The sequence below is a fragment of the Epinephelus lanceolatus genome, chromosome 9 (genome assembly GCF_041903045.1).
Source record: "Epinephelus lanceolatus isolate andai-2023 chromosome 9, ASM4190304v1, whole genome shotgun sequence".
NCBI lineage: Eukaryota > Metazoa > Chordata > Actinopteri > Perciformes > Serranidae > Epinephelus > Epinephelus lanceolatus.
This window is the reverse complement of record NC_135742.1, coordinates 33,276,228-33,298,304: the sequence shown is the minus strand read 5'-3', so window position 1 is coordinate 33,298,304 and position 22,077 is coordinate 33,276,228. Positions and strand designations below refer to the sequence as shown.

The following is a 22,077-nucleotide window of genomic DNA, read 5'->3' as shown; positions in this document are numbered from 1 at the left end:
TAATTACTCAGTTATTAGATTTTTTAGGGAATAGCATAATCCTGCATTTACTGGCGCATGGAATAATGTATATTGGCAGGACTGTTTATTGTGTCACCCTCGTGTTTGCCCTTGTGCATGAGCCGTACAAATCTGGGACCCTCTCATGAGAGACCCAGATTGCTCCATTGTCCTACTACAGGTCAGAAACTCCAAACATTACCCATCTATAACTCCTTGACTCTTCAGGAGGAATCATATGAGGGATGCCAGCTACTAGTTCTGTGCTGCCGTTAATTGTCTGCACAGTAACTGCGTAATAGGCCTACTGGCAAAAGAACTCTATTGAATTGTCTCTGGTGCTGGTAGTGTAACAGTCAGAAATGTTTTTTCTTTGGTACAGCTGACTTGCCACAGTCGTCTTGGACCCCGTGTTGTGCCAAAGTCTGTTCCCCATTAAAGTGTTTCCCAACTGTTTAAAGATGTACCACCCACCTCCGTGGTTCATGGTGGTTTGGTTCAGATTAAGTAGGGAAACACATACAGGGAGGCAGTCTTGGCACAGCACATGTTCCTGAACACATTTTCAGGGCAAGATTTTTTTTGTGTGTGTGGCGTGCCTTTATTTGACCAATTCAGCTTGTTAAACACATATTTACTAGTTACACTTACATGTACTTAAGTAAGTCATTCTTTTCCGAGAAAAATGATTAGGCTACCTTTACTCTGCAACATTTGACTACATGCACATCACTTAGAGCAGTGATACTGAACCATAGGGTGCTGGATGGCCTGCTGATCATTTTCAAATTCACAATGAAAATAAACTGATGCACACTGGGATTTTTGTGTGTGTGTGTGTGCTTTGAATGTAAATAAGATGCCGTAATGCATGAAAAAGCATTAAAATAAAGCTTGTTTATCTGAAGAAAGTGCCAGGGGAGGATCCCCTGGATGAGGTCCCAGTTAAACCCTGAATGTCCTCAAATCCTAGAAACGCCCCTGTATACACTTGACCTGTGGGGGGGCTGCTGCCACTATGTTTGTCTCATGTCAAAGATGAGTCAGGACAGTAAACGGCGAAAGATTAACAACTGCCAATTCCTTTACGATAAAAATACTGACAAATATGAGTAATATGTTTGTTAACTGGCCCCTGACTTTCTGTCATTTTGAAATAGGGCTCTGTTAGCCACGCCCCTCGTGACCCTGTTAGCACGCTAATGCTTACAGCTGGACATTCAGGTGAGAGAGAGCAGACTTTTTGTCGGAGGCTACAAGACCACAGCACAGAAAGCAGCGAGCTTCGGGTAAAAGCCTGGTTTGAGGTCAGTACAGCGAGTGTACCTGTTGTGCTAGTGCTGACACATTTAATACAACATACACACAGTAGCTTGCTTCATCCTTCAAAACTGTTACTGCATTCTGACATAATGTAAATATCCGAGCTAAGCTAGGCTAACGGTTGCTCACCTTCCCTGTTTTATTAGCAGTTAAGCGCAGTCTAGTGATGGTCATTTATGTAACCTGACGAAGAGAGTAGTAGAACAAATGACTGTATGCACCAATAAAAACAAGAGAGACTATTTTTATTATAGCCTATGTGGGCATGACTAATACAATTTCAGCCACAGTTGGTTTTCCCCAGGTAAAGTGAAGAAGTGAACACACCTGTCACATAACTATCTCCTAATTAGCCTCAGTGAGTCATGTGATAGCTAGGCCTTCGTTTTCATTAAGATTAGAGACTGATAACCACTACTGTATTTGTAGTAATACTACTACTACCACTACTACTACTACTACTACTAATAATAATAATAATACTAATAATAATAATAATAAATTCGATTTATATAGCATTTTTCTGAATAATCAAAGACAACAAAACAAAGAAAAAAATACAATCCAAAGATGAAATAAGTCATAAGAAGGGAAACAAGGCAGAAAGGAAGAAGAAGAAACAGTTTTGGAGTTTTGAAGAGGTGTGTTTTAGGGATTTCCTGAAGGTGGAGAGTGAGGGGGAGTTTCTGATGCCTTTAGGGAGTAAGTCCCAGAGGGTGGGAGCAGCCCTGTCCCCCAGGTGTGGTGGCTAGTCCTGGTGGGTGGTGGTGGGACAGGTAGGGGGTAGCCAGGCTGTGGAGGACTTTTTTTTTAGGGACAATGAGGAGTTTAAAGTGGTTTCTATATTTGGAAAGACCTGGATGTGGGGGCTAATACCTGATCTGTGGGGGTCTGTGATGAGAACATCTGTAGAGTATCTGTTGAGCGTACATCTGTAGGGACACTGGCACGTTGATGTTCTTTCTATTTACATCGACAAAACAGACATGATACATGCTTGATATGCATGATTTTAGGGCTGGGTCATGTGGAGAAAATAAAATATCACAATATTGTTGACAAAATACCTTTATCAATATTGCAACAATATTATAGGTTGACTATTGGTGCTTCCATGAAATATCTACGCAAGATTTTTGATAATCACAACAATTAATATGTCTATATCTCTCATGGAGTGGCAATGCTTCACAGCCACCAGAGACAAACAGGGCATCCAAGCTACTAAACCTACAATACTGGATATTTGGCAAGTGGAATCTCTGACTGTACAAAGCCTGTTACACTCTCACTGGATCCCAAATTAGATCCTGTGTGTACAGTTTCGAACATCTCGTGTGTGCAGATATAACCTTCTAGACCTTAATATATTAAAAGCTGCCGGAGACTCTTACATAATGAAGTGCAGAGGACTGTTTGGAATGACTAAACAGGCACCAAACATTTATCTAACCAATGAGAAGAAAACAGAGAACCTCATATAGCAGTCTCTCTCAAACTGATGCAGGAGGCGTCGCATTGCTCGGCCTTCGGAGAAGCGACTCTGATTGTATTTGAAGGCTCTAGAACAATTTTTATGTTAGAGTGTGCACTATATCAGATATACTATCTCTGCTCTTAAAAGAAGAGTGAATTGCATAGTACAATAGAGTGCTTGGTCTTATTGGGACTGGAGCTGACAGGGAAGGAAATTCCAGCGGCTAATAGTCTCCTCTGCAGTGGTTTAGGAGAACGTTGGCCTGGATGACCTGGTGGAAACCACACTGTTACTGATGACCGGATCACTGGATGTTTTAATTGCTGCCTCATTTCTGCTGGCGCCTGGCTTATCCTGCATCAGAGGTCAGTGGTAGTAAAATATTAAACATATCTACTGGATTTTGTAGTGTTATTAGTCTGTAATGGAGTTATAGCCAGCAGGGCTACTGTGAATCACAGTTTTAACATCAATGAAAATTTGAACTGTAAGCTCCAGTCAAATTATGCGGACAATCTGAATATCTTATTACTTTTAAATATCATGGTTTTCACCTAGCCATGCATTTGCAAAACTTGTAGATTTGATAAATAAAAAAAACCCTACCCTTTGCATCATTTCTACAGTGACACTGTTTAAAGCTGTTTACATTTCCACATGCATGTGATGCCATAATCTTTTAAATGTAATGAACAAAAACAACATAAAATGGTTTCAGAAGAAATAAACTCATCCTTTAAACATACAGTAATTTGTTTTACATGCAGCTCTTGCCTGTTTTTTTATTCACCAAAATGTAATTTTAGATGGTTTTGTAGTTTCATGTATTTCCTGTGGCAGCTGTGCCGTCTTTTCTGTCTGTGTGTGTACTGACAATAATCCAACATCCATTATTATGTAACTCTGCTGAATACAGATATTTATAATCTGAACATGCTGGAGTTATGACATCATCCGGCACTGCTGACCATGACAAGCGTTTGGGGAAGCATGCAAACCGGTCTGTCATGGTAGGTTATTGCTTGTAACAATCAGGGAATGTATCACTGAGATGTAATGCGATTGATGCGTGGCTTAACTTGATATCTGTTTTTTTATGCGCCAGGGGACAATGGGTTGTCAGAAGACTTTCAAGGTGGAGAAACTCCTGAAACAGTCTCAGTGGGAAGTAGCGTGGAGCCAGAGGCAAAGGTTAGTTACGACGAAGAGGAACAGCCTGATGAGAGGCACAGATAAGGTGAGCGTGGCGTGTTGTTTGCCTGTGCGTTGGTTGTAAAGCTTTCGATGAATAAGCTTTGATTCAGCTGCGTCTGGACAGTGCCGGGATCAGCACTTGTTGATGCCTGCAGCCATAATCTGACCTCACGCTGCACTCCTCAGCCAAGGCTCTTTACTGTCACCAAGGCTCTTCATTAAAAAATGCAACCATATGTGGCACTCAGTGATTGTGTTTTCATCTCTTATTTGGATGATTTAGCGACCAAGCAAACAAGATTTTGTAATGCTTTATTTATTGTAAGTGGTATTTGCTTGTTTACAAAGAGATTACCCAACATGCCATTATGTAATATGCATTTCACTAAAAACAGCGTAAAATATACAGTGTCTACAAATTAATTAAATTTGGGCAGGTTTGATTTGCATTAGTTTATAATAGTAGATCCCCACATCTAAACATGTATGTTTGGTAATTTACTTACTTATCTAGTTACTTTGTTTGTAACCATTATATGACATACCAGCCGTGGGTTAAAATAAGAGAGAAAGTAAACATTGTAAACCACAAGTGGAGACAAGAAGCTGAGGAGTTAGTCAAGTGTATTAACGCTGACATTTTTTAACACTTAATTTTTGTGGCATTTAACTACCAGTAGTACATTCCTGTGTTCGATAGCCTCACAGTTAAGAGTCTAATTAAGAGAACAGAACTGATTTGCAATTAGTGTTCAAGCATTCGTGGTGCAGAAACGAGATGATACAAATGAAAATGCAGCTCTTACATAGATGTGCAAAATGCAGATGGTTTGGCTAGTGGCCTGAATATCTTATATCAGTGTACATGTACAGATTAACAGTCAGTCTGTCATCACAGATTGGTGTATGTTTTTGTATTGCGTGTGTGAAACCACGTGAGATGTGGAGATGGGTGTTGGATTTTAGAAGAGTACACTGTTAATTATTTTAAGCTGGTTTGATTTAAAATCATTATTTCCCCTACTGCTTAAAAATACCATACAGTATAACGATATAAGATAATAAATTAATAAGTTAAGTAACAACTGCTCTGTCACATGGACTAAAAATTAGAGATACTTTATTATTACCTCAGGAGGTCATGTTTTCGGTGCTGTGCGTTTGTCTGATTTTCAGTGGGACTGCGGAAAAAACTGGCCCAGGTTGTATGAAACATAGTGGAAAGGTGTAGCATTGGCCAAGAGAGAACACATTAGATTTTGGAGCATATCCGAATTGGGGGCGATACGCTAATTAATTTTTCACTTTCGTTAAACTTGCAATATACACAGGGCTCCCTCCTCTGATGTCACAAGCAAACATGGAGGTGGTTGAGTTGTAATGGAATCAGCTAACAGTGCAGTGCTAACAACGGTGCTGACAGAGCTAAAAGTGTTTATACGCATCAGCTCACACTCACCACGGCAACCTGGGGGGAAAACCGCAGGTGTTGTTGGGTCTGAATTAGGATAGTACCATCATCGTGGCTGGCATTGTTTTCATTACTTTAACATTAACAAGCATGACTTATCTTCACATGTATTAAAGACACATAACAAGTTTAGATTATTTTTGATTTCTCCAAACTACAAAAAAAGTCTCTTACCGCCACACTGAACAGCAATGTGAATCTCATTGTATCTTGTCGATTATGTTTTTTATGAGTAAACTTTCCGCAGTACATTGATTCAACTCACCATTTCACTTTGAATGAACAATTTAAAGAGTAATCATTTAAATTAATAAAACTAAAATATTACGTTTAATGTAGTTTATGAGAAAATATTACTTGATTTCACTAAATCCCTGTGTGATGCTCTACAGTGTAGATTGAGGACACAGACTTAGAGGTTGGAACCAACCAGGCCCTGACATGATGAGTCGATTGATGCTGGTCTTGGGCCATTTTTTTTTGTTTTTAATAGACCGGACTCTGGTAAAATTCAGGCTCATTTAACTTCTCTTCTTTCATTGTGCCCATGTATGCACAGATGACACAACAGACCGAGGAGCCAGCTAACTAGCTAGGTATATCAAATTGTATATATGTGATGTACAGACTGCTGCAGAAGAAATGACAAGCGTGTCTCCCCATTAAGAATGACATTTATGCAGGAGGCACAGCAGCATAACTTTATTGATCAGACACATCGACAGGATCGGTCAGGATCTAATGTTAATTAATGTTCTATGTTCTTATATACACCTTGTGTGTGTTTTTGTGTGTATCAGAGAGAGTGCGCATCAGAGAGAGCTTACAGTGATGTTGTTGTCTTGCCTGGGCTTGGGCTGATTTTTGCAGACTTTGTCGGGCCAGGGCTAAAATTGTTGGCCTGTGCAGGGCTACACACAGCAGTGCGAAGGAAACTGGCCAGGGATGCACTGCAAGCATCTTCCAGAGTACAGTATGTAACCTCGGGTAGTTTCTGTGTTTTCATGCTCTGGTATTTGGCAGGTATTTGATGGAAATTAACTGATTCTCCTCATAGCTAGAGGATGAAAGAGAGAATTGTACAATTGACTAGAATTATGTTGCGACACAATGTTTACACAAGCATTTTCTAAGAAGAAAGCTCTCATGAGTACCTGTGAAAGTCAGTCTCTATTGTCTTAAAAGTGTTAGTGTTATTGCTGGCACACTGTCCTCTCAGTAGGCCATATTGCTATTGCACAAATGCCATTTGCTTATAGAGACAATAGGAGAGGAGAGTGTGAAGCCCTTTCAGGTACCTGCAAAGAGTAGCAGGAGTTTGTTCTCACATAACAGCCTTTGTCTATTAAGAGAATCTACAATCCATTGAGAAATGCATGTGCGTCATCTCAGCAGACTCGCCTTGCTCACGATTTCTTGTTTTGAAAGCACAGCCAAAGTCTTCAGACAGGACTCTGATGTAGAAACAAGAGGCATGCAAGTGCTCAGTGGAGGCTGTTATGGACAGCATCAGAGTAGTTGACTCGGCAGGCAAACAGCAGGAGGCAGGACAGGACCTGCTGTACAAGGAGCTTCATTATGTCTGAAGTCAGTGCCACTGGTTTGTCTTACACCATGCTTTGAAATGGGGGAGAAGATGGCTGTGATGAGCTGAGCAGGAGGTTTTATTTTGATATAAAATGCTTATTATATCATTAGACTATATTATCTGAGATTTTGGTGATCAGACAATATGTTACATGTTTGGTCATCATATGCAAACTATTAATATATTTTTTGCTCAAGATACTTGCGTAAATGTTGCATCTTATTTTATCTGCAAAACATCAGTGTTTTGCTGCTCTTCATTCCTTTCTATTAGCTACCTCTCGCTATATGAGCTACCTTAGCTCCTCCTGTTGTTGTTGTTACAGCACCTCACACAGTTTTTTCGTTAATCCGCAGAACCCTTCACAAAAGGGAATGTCAAAACAGTTGTTCACACCTCCAAACGTGTGTCAGCCAGCCGAGTTAAGGCAGGCCTGGAGCTCCTGGTCTGCCTTCTGACATCCTCTGACAGCTGTCTGAACAGGTTTGGTTCCCTTTAACATTCTAAGGTAGGCAGGCGTCCTCTGAATCATTATTTAAAAAATGAAATAAACTAACACGGGACCAGCAGGAGGATCAGCTAGCTGATGCACCTTAGAAAGCTTTAGTGAAGAGAGTCAGAAATGCCTTGGTTCCAGTTTTGCATGATTTTATTAAAATGTTCTGTCTGTCTCTTTTTTTCCCTTTTGACCCAAACTTTACCTAAAGAATCCGACCAGTGCACCAGACTTAGAAATGAAGGACTAAACTCTTCTCCTTCATGGAGACACAAATAACACATTTGAAGGTCATTCATTGCTTCAACATTCATAGATAATAGAAAAAAAAAACACATTCATGAACACAGTTCCCCAGTCAACATGATCAAAGAAGTGTAGCGCTTGCAGTTCTTTTAATCCTGCTGTGTTATGGTTTTAGTTAATTTACTAAAAGCCCTAGAGGTGATCTAATCTACAGTGTGGTCGCCCATAGCAGCTGATGTTATAGTGTAAACATCAGGTGTGCTTCCTGCTCATTGTCAGACCTCGCCGCCTCCCCCTTTAGTGTTTACAAACCAGGTAGAGGACATGAGTGGAAACATTTGACATCAATCGTGGGTGATGTCCCGGTGCCTTGAGTGTTAAACAGCCGCTGTGCAATATAAGCTCTCAATCGGGACTGCAGAGAGGGTCCCGCTGGAGGGGGAGGGAAGGCTCTAAACAGAGGTAAGGAGCTGCTGTGGTTGCTAGGCATCCACGCTGAGGAAAGCATATCTGTTTTGGGCAATGCTCCTCCTCTCTCCTCTTTTTTTTCTCACAACAGAGTGCAGCACCGCTGTCAGCCACAGAGGGCAGCCATACTGCACACGCTGTGCTGCTGTCCTGCACATCTCCCTATAGTGAAAAAAAACCCAGGATGGCCCAAATAATCCTCTTTAATACCCTTCTGCACTTGATTTCCTGATCTGTGATTGGATGGTAATGGTGTAGCTGCTGTTTGTGATAGCTGATTGGTTTGGTCCACCGTTCAGTGAGTGAGGGTTTGTCAGGCTGAGCCTCCGGGTAGCCTCTGTGGCATAATGACCCATGACGAGGCAAGGCTGAGTCCCTGTATCAGCTGGCAAAAAAAAAAAAAAATAGCCGAGAAGCACTGCAACAAAACTGGGGGCAAAGACCAAATGGGACGCCAGAGAACCTCACATGACCTTGCCAGCTTCAATCATGGCAGCTCATCAGTGGTGGTTAGGTGGGCAGGCGGTACGATGGAACACGTGGCTGGAAGGCTTTATTGACAGGATTGTCTGTGACTGCTGAGAATAGGACAGAGAATGACCAATTCTGATTAAGGAAGACGAAAGACATCCTGGAGAGGGAGCACTGCTCAGTACTGCTGCGCACTGCACTGCCTCTGCACCCCTGCGTGCCTGTGTCTGTGTGACTAAGCGTGTGTGTGTGTGTATGAGAGAGAGAGAGTGAGAGAGAGAGAGAGAAAGGGGGCGTGTTGGTGTGTGTGTGCTCTGCTGCACAGCCACGGTAGTGTGAGCTGAGTGATGCTCGCTGGCTGTCTCTCTCTCTCTCTCTCTCTCTCTCTCCCTGCGCTGCCTGGCTGTGCCTCTTTCTGCCTAGCATTGATGAACCATTTTATGCTACAGAGCTGCCATAGCCATCGTCCTGGTTCCGCTGCTTTTCTGTCCTTCCAGCACAGAAGGAAACACCTGCCACCGCATCGGCTCTTTAAACGCGGCTGCTAAGGTACTGTACCATCTACTGTCTGCTGTCAAGCTGTGTGTGTTTTTCTAAGCGAAGGATTGTTGTGCTGCCTCTGCTGCAGGATCCCTGAGCTGCTGCTGCTGCTGCTGGAGGGATAAGGATCATCATAACATGTCTCAGTGTCTTAGACTGTTAGTGGCTACAATAATTGAAATGTGGTCTCCTGGTTATCGTGCACATGTAGCCTCCTACCCTTATATGTATTCCTTAAGAGATGGATGAACGTGTTTTGAGCTGCTCTGCTCAGGAGTGCAGAATATCCAGGTTTGACAGCAGTGAGAAGAGCCAGAGGACATTGCACATCATTTGCATGCAGTGAGGATTCACTGACATATTATTATACTGAGTTTCACGTCCTAACTGAAAACATGCTGCAGTGTGTTTATAAGAGTACCTCAGTCGGTACAGCAGGAACAGTGTGTTTAATGTCTGTGGGTGATATAAAATGATTTTCGAGGTTGACGTTGGTTCCGGTTGTCACTGCCATGCCTGTCAGATGGCGCTTTCTGTACAGTCTACATGCAGAGGAGATGTGTTAGTTTTAAGTTGAGAAGAACCCATAGGGTAAATGCAGTTGTGTGAATGGATTGGAGATATGGATGCTAATTGGTAGACAGCAGTCATCTGATATTGATCAGTTTGCGTGCATGGATTTCGTCAAACATTCGTGCAGATTATTCGTCTGTGTTGACGGTTATCAGCGCATGACAACAGCTGACACTGTAAGGTTGGTGCTTTTTTTTAACATACCAAAAAGGTGTCCTTGAGTGTGTTTGTGTGTGAGTTTGTGTGTGCGCATTATGAATTGACACAGGGTTGTAAAGGGCATTTATAGATATGTAAAGGATATACAGTAAGTGTGTCTGTATGTTGTCATCAGCCACAGAGCTCTGTTTGCAGGGAGACAAGATCCTATAGGTGGCAGTCATGAGAGCAGAGGGTGGCAGTGGGAATAAACAGTGGAGACTGAACTGTGATTTTCACTGTGTGAAAATATGTTGTCTGTGTGTGTGTGTGTGTGTGTGTGTGTGTGTGTGTCTGTATGTGGTATGTGTCCGCTGCCTCCCAAGGTCACTCATTTGAAGAGCTTCCATAATTAGGGCCGTCAGTCTCAGGTATGAGAGAGTACTCACCAGCTCCCATTCATGCTGTAGCTCCTCCTGTCCACCTTGACAAGCACGCATGGCCATTCATCATTTCACTGGTTATCCCTGAGCTGCCAGCAAGTGACTTTTATCTTCACTATGCACAGCAGACGGGTATTCATATTTCCAACCTAAATTTGTTGTCTCTGCAGTGAGTTGGCGAGAGGAGGTGGGGGGTGGGGGGGTTGGTGGTGAAGGAGTTCAAGGAGGGAGGATGAGGAGTGTTGAGAATTTCTAAATTCCAGCCCTGGGTCAAATAATATTTGCATGGAATTCTTAATGTTTATTCCCTCCCTCTGGTAGCACCAAATGGGTGGGGTTTACCGCATTGGGAGTTCAGACATTTTGTTTTCAGTCACAGAAAACTACACTGAATTTAAATTAAAATGTGTCTGCTCACTGATTTTATTCCATATTGAAGCCATCTGGTATTTGTCCATATGGTAAATAAAGAAGACCCAAAGACACTGGATTTTTGAAGTGTGATATATGAGAGTTAAAAAAGAAATCTAATATAGATATATGGGCCAGTATTTTATTTTTTAGCCTTTTTAGTTCAAATATTGTTGATAAAGATACTTTTATTTGCCATTAAAGAATTGTGACCCATATTTACCAAGTGGTACATGTAATTCTGCATTACTGATTTCTATTTTGGGCAGCAGAAACAAGATGTGAACTGTTAGCCAACAGTTTCTTATTCACACACCCACCAGACACAGAGACTGTTAGCATTCATTTGGAGTTGTGTTTATGTGTTTAGTTTTTAAATGACCCCTTTGACACTTTTTTCCTTATCATTTTACAATTTAGATCCTATTTTGTCACAGTATGAGTGTCCTGTTTGTTTGTAACTTTGTGTGATATTGCTGCTGTGCTTTACCAAGGACTCTCTTGACAATGAGACTCCATGGCTCAATGAGGTTACCTATCTAAATAAAGGTTAAAGAAATATAAAAAATATTTCCCCCTGCCGAATGTTAGACCAGTATTCACTCTCCTTTTAGCTTTGTTTTTGGTCTTGAGCAACTCCTGAGGGAAATAACCAGCTCTTTAGCTGCTAAATGCTCCACTGTGTTCACCAGGAAGTCACTAACTTTGTCTGTCTGCTGTAGCTGGGCAGGTAGTGCACACTAGATTTCTCAGAGTCTTTTGTTTGTTTTTTTGCTGAAAACAGCTGCATGCTGCGTTTGGAAATTAGGCTGATGAGAGCACTGAGAGTGAACTAAACAGTAAAGTTGTGGGCCATGCAAGATAATACAATGAGCTGGAAGACATTAAAATGCTCAGTAGAGGTGAAAGGAACTCAGGTGATTAGGTGCAAGTAGAAATTTCATCCATTGTTTATATAAAATAATTAATCGAAGAGGCTTTAAAGTTGAAAAATAAATTTGCCAGTGCTCTCGAGTGGACAGTTTTTGTAACGGAGAAAGTGTTTCTAGATTACATCACACATATCTTTGGCATTTCCTTGTACACTGATACTGACATACATGCCAATACTGATACAGCTGTGATAAGCTGAAATCACAAGTACTAGAATAAATGTTGGCATGGTACATGTCTGCAAACCACAGTTATTTAACATTTATACATTATTAGGTAGCAGATATGTTTCAACTTTATGTTTCTTGACATTTTAACAATGTTGTTGATAACGTGGTTATTGTTGCCATGATGTTTCCCTAAAAAACATATACTACATCACTTAAGAAGCGTTAATATGATATGTATGAAACACACAAATGTAACATATCTGTAGTTTGCAGAAATGTACAATGCCAACATTTACCTCTGGTTACTGGGCTGAATTATAATATTGCCGTGCTGGTGTATCAGTTTGGCTCTGAAGCCATGAAGCAGAGTAAAAGAAATGCTAAGTGTGTTCAGATTAAAATAGCAGTGATGCTATGTTATTTGCAAATTCCCTTTGAAGCTTGTATGTTTAAGTCTATTTAAAGATGGTTAATACTTTGAGGGCACTGTGCAGCGTGTGTTGTTAGAGTTTACAACTTTGAGTGGTGGCACCATTAGCATTCTTTTGGGCAGTGTAGATGTGTACACAGCTAGCAGTTGCCAACAAATGTGGAATTCGGGACAAAAATGTGTATGTGTTTTCTTAACATTCCTCTTCACTATGTGGCTGGGTTGCCCAGTTGAAATCCTGTAAGAATGCACAAGCGTCTCAAATATGTGTGCATTGCTTGGTGGATTTGCTGAATAGTATTGGTAGTATGAATCATTGTCTCCAGTGTTGGTGTTAGACAGACATAAGTGAAAGGCGAAGTGCTGAGGCGCTGAACATGGCTGCTCAGCAGAGGATGTAGCAGTGTGAGAGGAGCATGGCTCAGCATGGTCCTGAGTGACTGAGACTAGGCTGTAGTAACAGCTGGAACACTGCTGCTGCTGGCGCCTGGATGTGGCCTGGATAAAGCACGTGACCCCGCCACAGTGTGAGGCATTAGTGATATGAACAGCAGGGTCCATGGCCGCTGTTACATAACACCATCTTCTCTGGGAAATCTCTGTAAAGATGGCTCCGGGAGACTCAGTGACAGCAGAGTGAAAGTGCATTATCATTGTCAGCATCCGCATCACTCGCTCGGATTGTTGGACTGTCCCATGCATGACAAAGCAAGCATGTGTCTCTTGTGTGTCCGGAGGGTGTTTTCATGTGAGGGCAGATTTATGTAGCTGTTTTGTACTATATAAGCCCCTGGACTACATCTGCTCTACACACATGTTCAGTGTTTGTGTGTACATGGTCTATATACGTGTAGTTACCTGCATGTGTCTTTACAAGCATGTGAGTGTTGCCGTTTACATCTTTACATATGTGCATGTGCATGTTTACAGCACATGTTTGTGTTACGCCATAGCTCCAGCAGCTGAAATTGTAATGTAAGTAGATATGTTGTGCCAGCTGTCGTCATGTCGGCGGTTTGACTGACCGCTGTAGTCGGGCTCAGACAGCCATGAGGGACTGGCTGCAGATTTCTGTGGAGGTCAGAGGAGAGTAGCTGGTAATCACCTTAGGGATCTGACTGCATTCATAATTGATTGTTCCTGGAGTTGATCAGGGCTGTCCACTCAGCCCGATGGACAACGCTGATCTGGTGTAAACAGCACGAGATTAGATGAGCCCCCAGAAGTTAGTTGTGGTGGTCGATTGTTAGGGTGAGGCTATTGTTTTTCCACTGGAGTTTACAGATGTGAACGACAGCTGTGACATTTTCACAGCACGAAATGTTTGCATTTAAAGCTGCAGGGCCTGCTCTGGCAGTACAAAACTCATGCTATTGCTTTAGCTTCATCATGGTTACATAGTTATGGACAGGCCATTGATTGACTTAATAGTAGTCAGAGCAGGAGAGGAGGTAGGACCTAAAGGCAAAGCACCTTTCTTTCATACCAACAGGATTTTAGTTAGCACCAGCAAGGTTTGACTGATAAAGTTACTCAGGGTTTCCACATGTTTTTACCAATGAATTATCAAAACTTTCCATCGCTTTTCCATAATGTTTCACCCCATTTCCATAGCTTTAATGAAGTGCTTTATAGTAGGCCTATATAGCAGTACAGCCATACATTATTAAAAACGCACTTTCCAAGCACTTGCTAACTTTACTCGCTCGTTAGACATTGTCGCCACCAACTAGCTTTATACGCCAATAGACCAAACTGATACATACTGTTACAGTTACTTCACAAAACGTCAAGGCCGCACCCCTTTTTGGGAATAGAAAACTGAAGATCTTATAGATGTCAATGCAATTTGAGGTGTGTTTAGATTATAATTTTAATTTAAGATTATAAAGTTTTAATGCATTTAATTCTTGTTAATGTTTATTTCATGGAAATGTCCAATTGTTTTGAGACTTTGCATGAAACTGAGTGATTGAGACACCTTTATACATTAAGGTTGATCATTGTCATGTCCCTTTAATCTTCCCCTGTCCAAGTGGAACATGATCCAACACACCGAACGAATAGTGATTATCTGGACATCTATACATATTTGATTGAATCACAATATATCATTCGGCAAAGTGTTGTCTGTAACTAACCAATCTGCTAACAACCAACTGTTTGATCTATATGCTGAAATTTGGTTGGAGACGACAGGCTAACGCTGCTTAACTCTATGACTGTACTGCAGCAGCCTCCCGTGCTAACAGCTAGCTATCCATCAGTAGTAACTGTCACCAGCATCATCATTTAACCATTTACTGTCAGTGTCTCTCCTCTTAAGGGGTAGCACATTTATGTCCCTCAAAAGGGGGCGCGGCTTTGGCAACACTGCAATGCCAGTTTAGTCTGTGTGTATCACGTGACACTAGTGATGTTTCAGTGGTCACACAGTGCAGCCTAGATTAGATTTTTCTGAAAATATTTTAAACAATAGCCAAATGAATATTTATTCAAAACTTTTCCAAACCTTTTTGTTAATTGGCCTGGAAAACAGTTTTCCCACTTTCTTAACTTTTCCAGGAGTTTCATGCTTAACCCTGCTTATAAAATCCAAAGCATGTGTGTATATATATATATATATATATATATATATATATATATATATATATATATATATATATATGTCTGAAACAGGTGTCACAACGGTGCAGTGGTTAGCACTGTCACCTCACAAAAAGTACTGTGTGGAGTTTGCATGATCTTCCTGTGTCACCGTGGGTTTTCTCTGTGTTGTCCAGCTTCCTCCCACAGTCCAAAGACATGCAGGTTAATTGGTGACTTTAAATTGCCTGTAGGTGTGAATATAAGCATGAATGGCAGTGTGTCTCTATGTGATTGTCTGTCTCTTTGTGTCAGCCCTGTGGTAGTCTGGCGACCTGTCCAGTGTGTACCCCGCCTACACCCAGTGTCAGCTGGAATCGGCTTCAGCCCCTCCACAACCCTGTATAAGACAAGTGGTGACAGATAATGGATGGATTGATAAATTAAACATATTTGAAATGAAATATGAAACACATTCTCTCTCTATGCACTGTCAGTTAGCCTGTGTTTGTGGTCAGCTGAGGTGGAGGGCTGTTTGGATCCATCCCGAAAGGTGGACGATAGTGCCTGAGGGCGGGAGCTAGGGGATGATTATGTGGATCTTGCCAAAATCCACAGGCAGCGCTGATTATTTGTCAGGATTTGCTTTGTAATAAAAAAGCTTATCTCCACAGGTTCAATCTCGGTCTCTACCTCTGTCTCTGCCTTTCTGCTTACAGGTTTTGCTTACTGTGTCTGCTTTATCCAAACTATACTGATATTTTCTTTACAAAGCATCATCATGTTCAGTTTCATGTTGCATAGGTTCATTTAACTTGCTTTATATGTTATATGTTATATGTGATTATATGTTCCCAACAAGGCAACAAAGTGATGTGAACTTTGGCTCATCTGATTTATTCATTTTACAGTTGACAACAGTAGGCAACAAGAGCAGGATGATCTGATGTCTGTAACACCATGTCCAATGTTCATGTCCTTCGTACAGACATGCTCTACTCTGTCCACCATGTTGGAGGTTAATTGCACTCTCTTTGATAACATGTTATTGGCAGGCAGTGCTACAGTCACACTGTGCCTGTCAGTTCAAGGCACACTTGCTGTGTCTCCACCACTTTTAATGTTGAGGAAGATTAATGGAATGCTAATGTGCTCCAGAGTTAATGCTTTGTGTTTATGTGGGGATGTAATTGATTCTAATGTCCCGATCAAGTGGAATTTCACAGCAGATTACTAGAAAAAAAGAGCCTGGCTGCACAGTGGGTGCTGCAGCACAATGATTTCTATTTTTGCAGTGATTCATCTTTGTTAACTGTATGATGGGACATGCTACATTGTTCTATGTTATAGGTCTCTGTAGGCTTGGTAAGCCCACTGTCCAATCCACAGCCTCCATGCTGGCCCATCAATGAACAGGGGCACAGGGTAATTGCATGAAGAAGCTATAATAAGGTGGATTGAATTAGCTTTGCCCTGACTAAAATGAATTAAAGAGGCCGTCATGACATACAGACTCAAACTGACTCATTATACCCGCTCAGCCAGATATATCATAATATACTCCATTATTTTAGAGTTGCTGACAGTCGAGGACTACAACCCAACATGGGTTTGTGGAAATGCCTGTATGCTGGAGGAACAAACAGCGTCTAATTCTGCTTAATTAGAAATGCCTGCATGGAATACTCATCCCAGTATAAATGCAAACAGAAAGCTTACCCTGGGCTCTGACAATTATCACAAATAATGAGCCCATACTGCTCTGAAATGTCATTCAAACAGATCCTATGTGCGTGTCTGAGCCAGCCAATCTGCTGCACAGTGATGAAATGTTTGTGAATGCTACTTCTCAAACATTTTAGTCATAATAACTTTGAGCGAAATGATGAAAAAATTATTGGGGGACGTTGGTGGCTTAGTGGTAGAGCGGGCGCCCCATGTACAAGGCTGTTGCCGCAGCAGCCCGTGTTCGACTCCAGCCTGTGGCCCTTTGCTGCATGTCACTCCCCCTTCACACTTGTCTGTCCTATCAAATAAAGGCTAAAAATGCCCAAAAAATATCTTTAAGAAAAATTATTGAACTTTATGAAGCTCTGGCTTTTCAGTAGTGTGTTCAGTCACCTAATACCTACCATACATGAGACAACTTCGAAAAGACTTTGATACAGTCTGACACTGTTTCACATCAAGTAGTCACACACTAAAAGATGTTGCAAAGACTGGAGATCTTGCAAGGTCACTATTTGCGAGACTGCAACTACATTCCTTTTGAGATTATTTACCATCCTGCTCCTGGTGGAAAATATTATGCCAAACTCCCTTTAGGAAATATGACATATAAACAATTCTTCACGTGTCTGTAAAAACACGGAACTCTAGAAAAACAAAATAAAAGGCATCATATGTCGACAGCATTCTCATCAATTTGGCATCAATATGGTTTACAAATATAAACTGTGTTTGCTTACGGCCTTTTCATTTTGGAATTTGTCGCCTTAGCTCACTACCAGCCACAGTTGCTAAGTTCACCATTTAAGCAGGAGGAGACCCTTGTTCTTTCCACAACCCCACCAGTTTCTCCTACTTTTTCACAGTACAAGAAAACCAATACTTGTTGACATTCTTGCGCCTCCCCAGAACCCCCTCCATGTTTACTGTCTGCCTGGTTTGCTGCTATTGGGTGTTGACAGTGTTCATGTCATTGTATTTCACTATTTCCATGAGCCAAGACAAAAAACTTAAGATAATAATAAACATGCTTGATTTGTCAGAACGGCAAGATGAGAAAAAGACTGCCTTTAGACAGCTTGGGCTGAGTTATATCACCTTACACCAAACAATCAAGATCAAAGGAGCGCGCACCAACTAAGGTAAACTCAGGATTTTATTCCCGACATTAGAAAATTTTCTGAGAGAATGAAAGTGCTTCAAAAGTCAATCCCTTTTATCCTGCAGACTATTTATTATTAAGTTAGGCATATCCTAACTTATTTGTCCCTCTGCATACTTTCAGTACTTACATACAGTACAGGCCAAAAGTTTGGACACACCTTCTCATTCAATGCGTTTTCTTTATTTTCATGACTATTTACATTGTAGATTCTCACTGAAGGCATCAAAACTATGAATGAACACATGTGGAGTTATGTACTTAACAAAAAAAGGTGAAATAACTGAAAACATGTTTTATATTCTAGTTTCTTCAAAATAGACACCCTTTGCTCTGATTACTGCTTTGCACACTCTTGGCATTCTCTCGATGAGCTTCAAGAGGTAGTCACCTGAAATGGTTTCCAACAGTCTTGAAGGAGTTCCCAGAGGTGTTTAGCACTTGTTGGCCCCTTTGCCTTCACCCTGCGGTCCAGCTCACCCCAAACCATCTCGATTGGGTTCAGGTCCGGTGACTGTGGAGGCCAGGTCATCTGCCGCAGCACTCCATCACTCTCCTTCTTGGTCAAATAGCCCTTACACAGCCTGGAGGTGTGTTTGGGGTCATTGCCCTGTTGAAAAATAAATGATCGTCCAACTAAACGCAAACCGGATGGGATGACATGTCGCTGCAGGATGCTGTGGTAGCCATGCTGGTTCAGTGTGCCTTCAATTTTGAATAAATCCCCAACAGTGTCACCAGCAAAACACCCCCACACCATCACACCTCCTCCTCCATGCTTCACAGTGGGAACCAGGCATGTGGAATCCATCCGTTCACCTTTTCTGCGTCTCACAAAGACACGGCGGTTGGAACCAAAGATCTCAAATTTGGACTCATCAGACCAAAGCACAGATTTCCACTGGTCTAATGTCCATTCCTTGTGTTTCTTGGCCCAAACAAATCTCTTCTGCTTGTTGCCTCTCCTTAGCAGTGGTTTCCTAGCAGCTATTTGACCATGAAGGCCTGATTGGCGCAGTCTCCTCTTAACAGTTGTTCTAGAGATGGGTCTGCAGCTAGAACTCTGTGTGGCATTCATCTGGTCTCTGATCTGAGCTGCTGTTAACTTGCGATTTCTGAGGCTGGTGACTCGGATGAACTTATCCTCAGAAGCAGAGGTGACTCTTGGTCTTCCTTTCCTGGGTCGGTCCTCATGTGTGCCAGGTTCGTTGTAGCGCTTGATGGGTTTTGCGACTCCACTTGGGGACACATTTAAAGTTTTTGCAATTTTCCGGACTGACTGACCTTCATTTCTTAAAGTAATGATGGCCACTCGTTTTTCTTTAGTTAGCTGATTGGTTCTTGCCATAATATGAATTTTAACAGTTGTCCAATAGGGCTGTCGGCTGTGTATTAACCTGACTTCTGCACAACACAACTGATGGTCCCAACCCCATTGATAAAGCAAGAAATTCCACTAATTAACCCTGATAAGGCACACCTGTGAAGTGGAAACCATTTCAGGTGACTACCTCTTGAAGCTCATGGAGAGAATGCCAAGAGTGTGCAAAGCAGTAATCAGAGCAAAGGGTGGCTATTTTGAAGAAACTAGAATATAAAACATGTTTTCAGTTATTTCACCTTTTTTTGTTAAGTACATAACTCCACATGTGTTCATTCATAGTTTTGATGCCTTCAGTGAGAATCTACAATGTAAATAGTCATGAAAATAAAGAAAACGCATTGAATGAGAAGGTGTGTCCAAACTTTTGGCCTGTACTGTACATATATATATACATACATTTAGTATTCATTTATTCATATACATAATCTACCTACGCTTACATATCCCTATATGTCTACTCCTCTTCAATCAGTCATTTTAGACCCCTCATGCACATCATATGCAAACAAGTTATGGAACATTTCAGAAATCTATAACAATGACACAAGGGATTTTTCAGTTTACCCATTCTCTCACATGAAGTCCGATCTGCTTGCTGATATGTACTCAATCCAGTTCTCCTACATCCTATGAAATTTATTCAGTTCCAGTTTGTCTGATGGAAAGTCTTTGCCTAAAGAAAAGGAGAATAAAAAAAAAAAGAAAAGAAAAGTTGTTTGGTGTAAGGCCAGCGTTAGACTTCAAATAACTGTGGTGGGCATTTTTAATTAATTGGTGGATTAATTGACATATGAATGAAATTAATTGTTAGTTGCAGCTCTATGAATAACTCATGGCAGCATTCTGAGAAACAGTTTGTGGATGATTAAAATTAATGGCCCCTTTGACAAACAAGTAGGTGTTTGTACTTAAAACGAGTCACTTGTACTTACTTGTACTAAACTCCGACACAGGACGACATCATTGTCAGCCAAAACCACAAATTATTGCATGGGTAGGTAAATAAGTCGAGTGGTTTCCACAGTGAATGGCAGCTAATGTTGGAGTGAGGGGTTTCTCAGCACCTATGGAGGTTCAGGTGGACGGAGGGACTACATGGCTGTGGGAGTCGTGCCCTCCAGCAGGGGTACGGGGCAGGACGGAGACAGTGCAGATGTCTGTTTGCGTTGCGGAGGTTACGGCACTGCCTCCTGCCATTAGAAACAAACACTAATTGCCCATTGGCCCCGGGTTGGAGATGTGCAGCTGGGGACATGCAGCTAAAAATAGCACTGCTTGTTCCCATGAGTGGCGGGCACAGAGCACCATAGCATTAGTATTCAGCACTAAAGCATGGCATGGACAAAAAAGGTCATCTCCTGGCCACGGCCACAAATGTCAGGGTGGGGTACAAAGCGACACCAGCACAGGGCGGGTGAACTGCGAGCAGCACCTCAGGCTTTGCCCCCATTTGGACCAACCTACTGAACCATCGTCCTCTGTCTGAGCAGTTGCAGGAAAATGTCATGGAAACAGCCAAGCGAGTGTCATGACATCCTGTGTTTTGTTTGTAGCCCAGCAGCATCCACGCTTGTTCCATGAAGCCTTTACCTCCATGCAGCGATGGCCTTCCATGCTTGAGTCGAGTTACAGCTCTCCCTCTATGACACAAAAGCAGCATCTGGTTCCACCTGACTGGAGCCATGAATAATTTAATAGGGGGCATTATTATTTCCAGCCAGCTCCACTAGCTTGGCAATAACAAGCAGTTTAGGTAGTGCTATCAGCATTGCTGGCTAAGTGGTTGAACATGGAGAGAGGATGTTATTTTACCTTGTTGGCATCTTATACTTGTGTGGGTTTGTAAGTATCTGGTTGAATGAGTGCTTAAGTGTTATTTTTCATTGATACACTTGGTCAACATGTTGCTTATTTGTCTGTCTGCAGATTTTGTGATGCGAGTAAACAGAGCTGTGTGAAACATCTGGATGATTGGGATAATATCATCAAGTCACTAATCAGTTCATGTCATGTGACATGCACAGATTAATAAGCACAGTCCATCGGGACTTTTTAAAATTGAATTTAACAGCTCATCCATTATGGAAACATTATTTTTTCTATTTTCATCTGTGATTTTTAAAAAAAAATAGATTGCACACCACTGACTTTATTTTCAAGTTTAGTGGAATGCTGCGTCCAACGTGTGCACAAGGCAGCAGGCGGGCAGGTAGTCAGTAGACACTTCATACCTTCTATTGTCAGATTGAAACTGTGGAGATGAATGGAGCGAGAACACGCTGTTTGCACTGCATGAGTGTTGCTGTTAGCTGTTTTTCCACTCAGACCACCTGCTGGCTCTGAGCAGCCACTCACCTACACTTAGAGATGGAGTGCCAGCAGATTTCATCACCAGTGGGACCAGCAGTGTTGAAGGGTTATTTGGAATAAGACAGACAAAAGCTGCTCCATCAAACTGTAAAACTGCCATTGTTATTCTATTGATGACTAACCACTGGGAAATGGTTTTGTTCCCTAAAAAATGCACAGTATTATTATCACTGTATTAATTTGACTGAAATGCTTTCTTATGTTCTTTTTCCCCACAGCTGAGAAATGAAGTTTTGCCCCTCCAGCTCCCAGGTGTGCAGCGTTTGGACAGCTTTCATCTTCTAGAGGACAACAGCGGAGCTCTGAGACTCAACCCGGAGACCCTGAGCCACCAAAGGCAAAAGCAGAAGTTACTGGTGAGTTCTCTGTGTGTAATGGAGATAAAGACTTGTTGATGCTGGGCTGGCATGGTCCATTAGGGGCAGCTGAAGACTGCTGTGGAGGCATTTGCTTTCAGCCATTGTCTAGCTTTCAT

General features: G+C 41.8%; 1 protein-coding gene across 9 annotated transcripts in view; it reads left to right on the top strand.

The window, feature by feature from the left end:
• Positions 1 to 1,205: 1,205 nt before the first annotated feature.
• rimbp2b (RIMS binding protein 2b) overlaps positions 1,206 to 22,077 on the top strand; it is a 107,507-nt gene continuing 86,635 nt past the window's right edge. For 4 of the 9 annotated variants that reach the window (XM_078170871.1, XM_078170872.1, XM_078170870.1 and 1 more), the window contains exons 1-5: positions 1,206 to 1,307; positions 3,043 to 3,165; positions 3,717 to 3,810; positions 3,906 to 4,037; positions 21,821 to 21,958. In XM_078170871.1, coding sequence (XP_078026997.1) covers positions 3,745 to 3,810; positions 3,906 to 4,037; positions 21,821 to 21,958 — 336 coding nt within the window. In that variant the 5' untranslated portion in view covers positions 1,206 to 1,307; positions 3,043 to 3,165; positions 3,717 to 3,744. Of the gene's footprint in view, positions 1,308 to 2,872; positions 3,166 to 3,716; positions 3,811 to 3,905; positions 4,038 to 9,078; positions 9,284 to 21,820; positions 21,959 to 22,077 lie in introns of those variants that run through there. The other 5 variants (XM_033618630.2, XM_078170875.1, XM_078170874.1 and 2 more) reach the window with 5 other exon arrangements.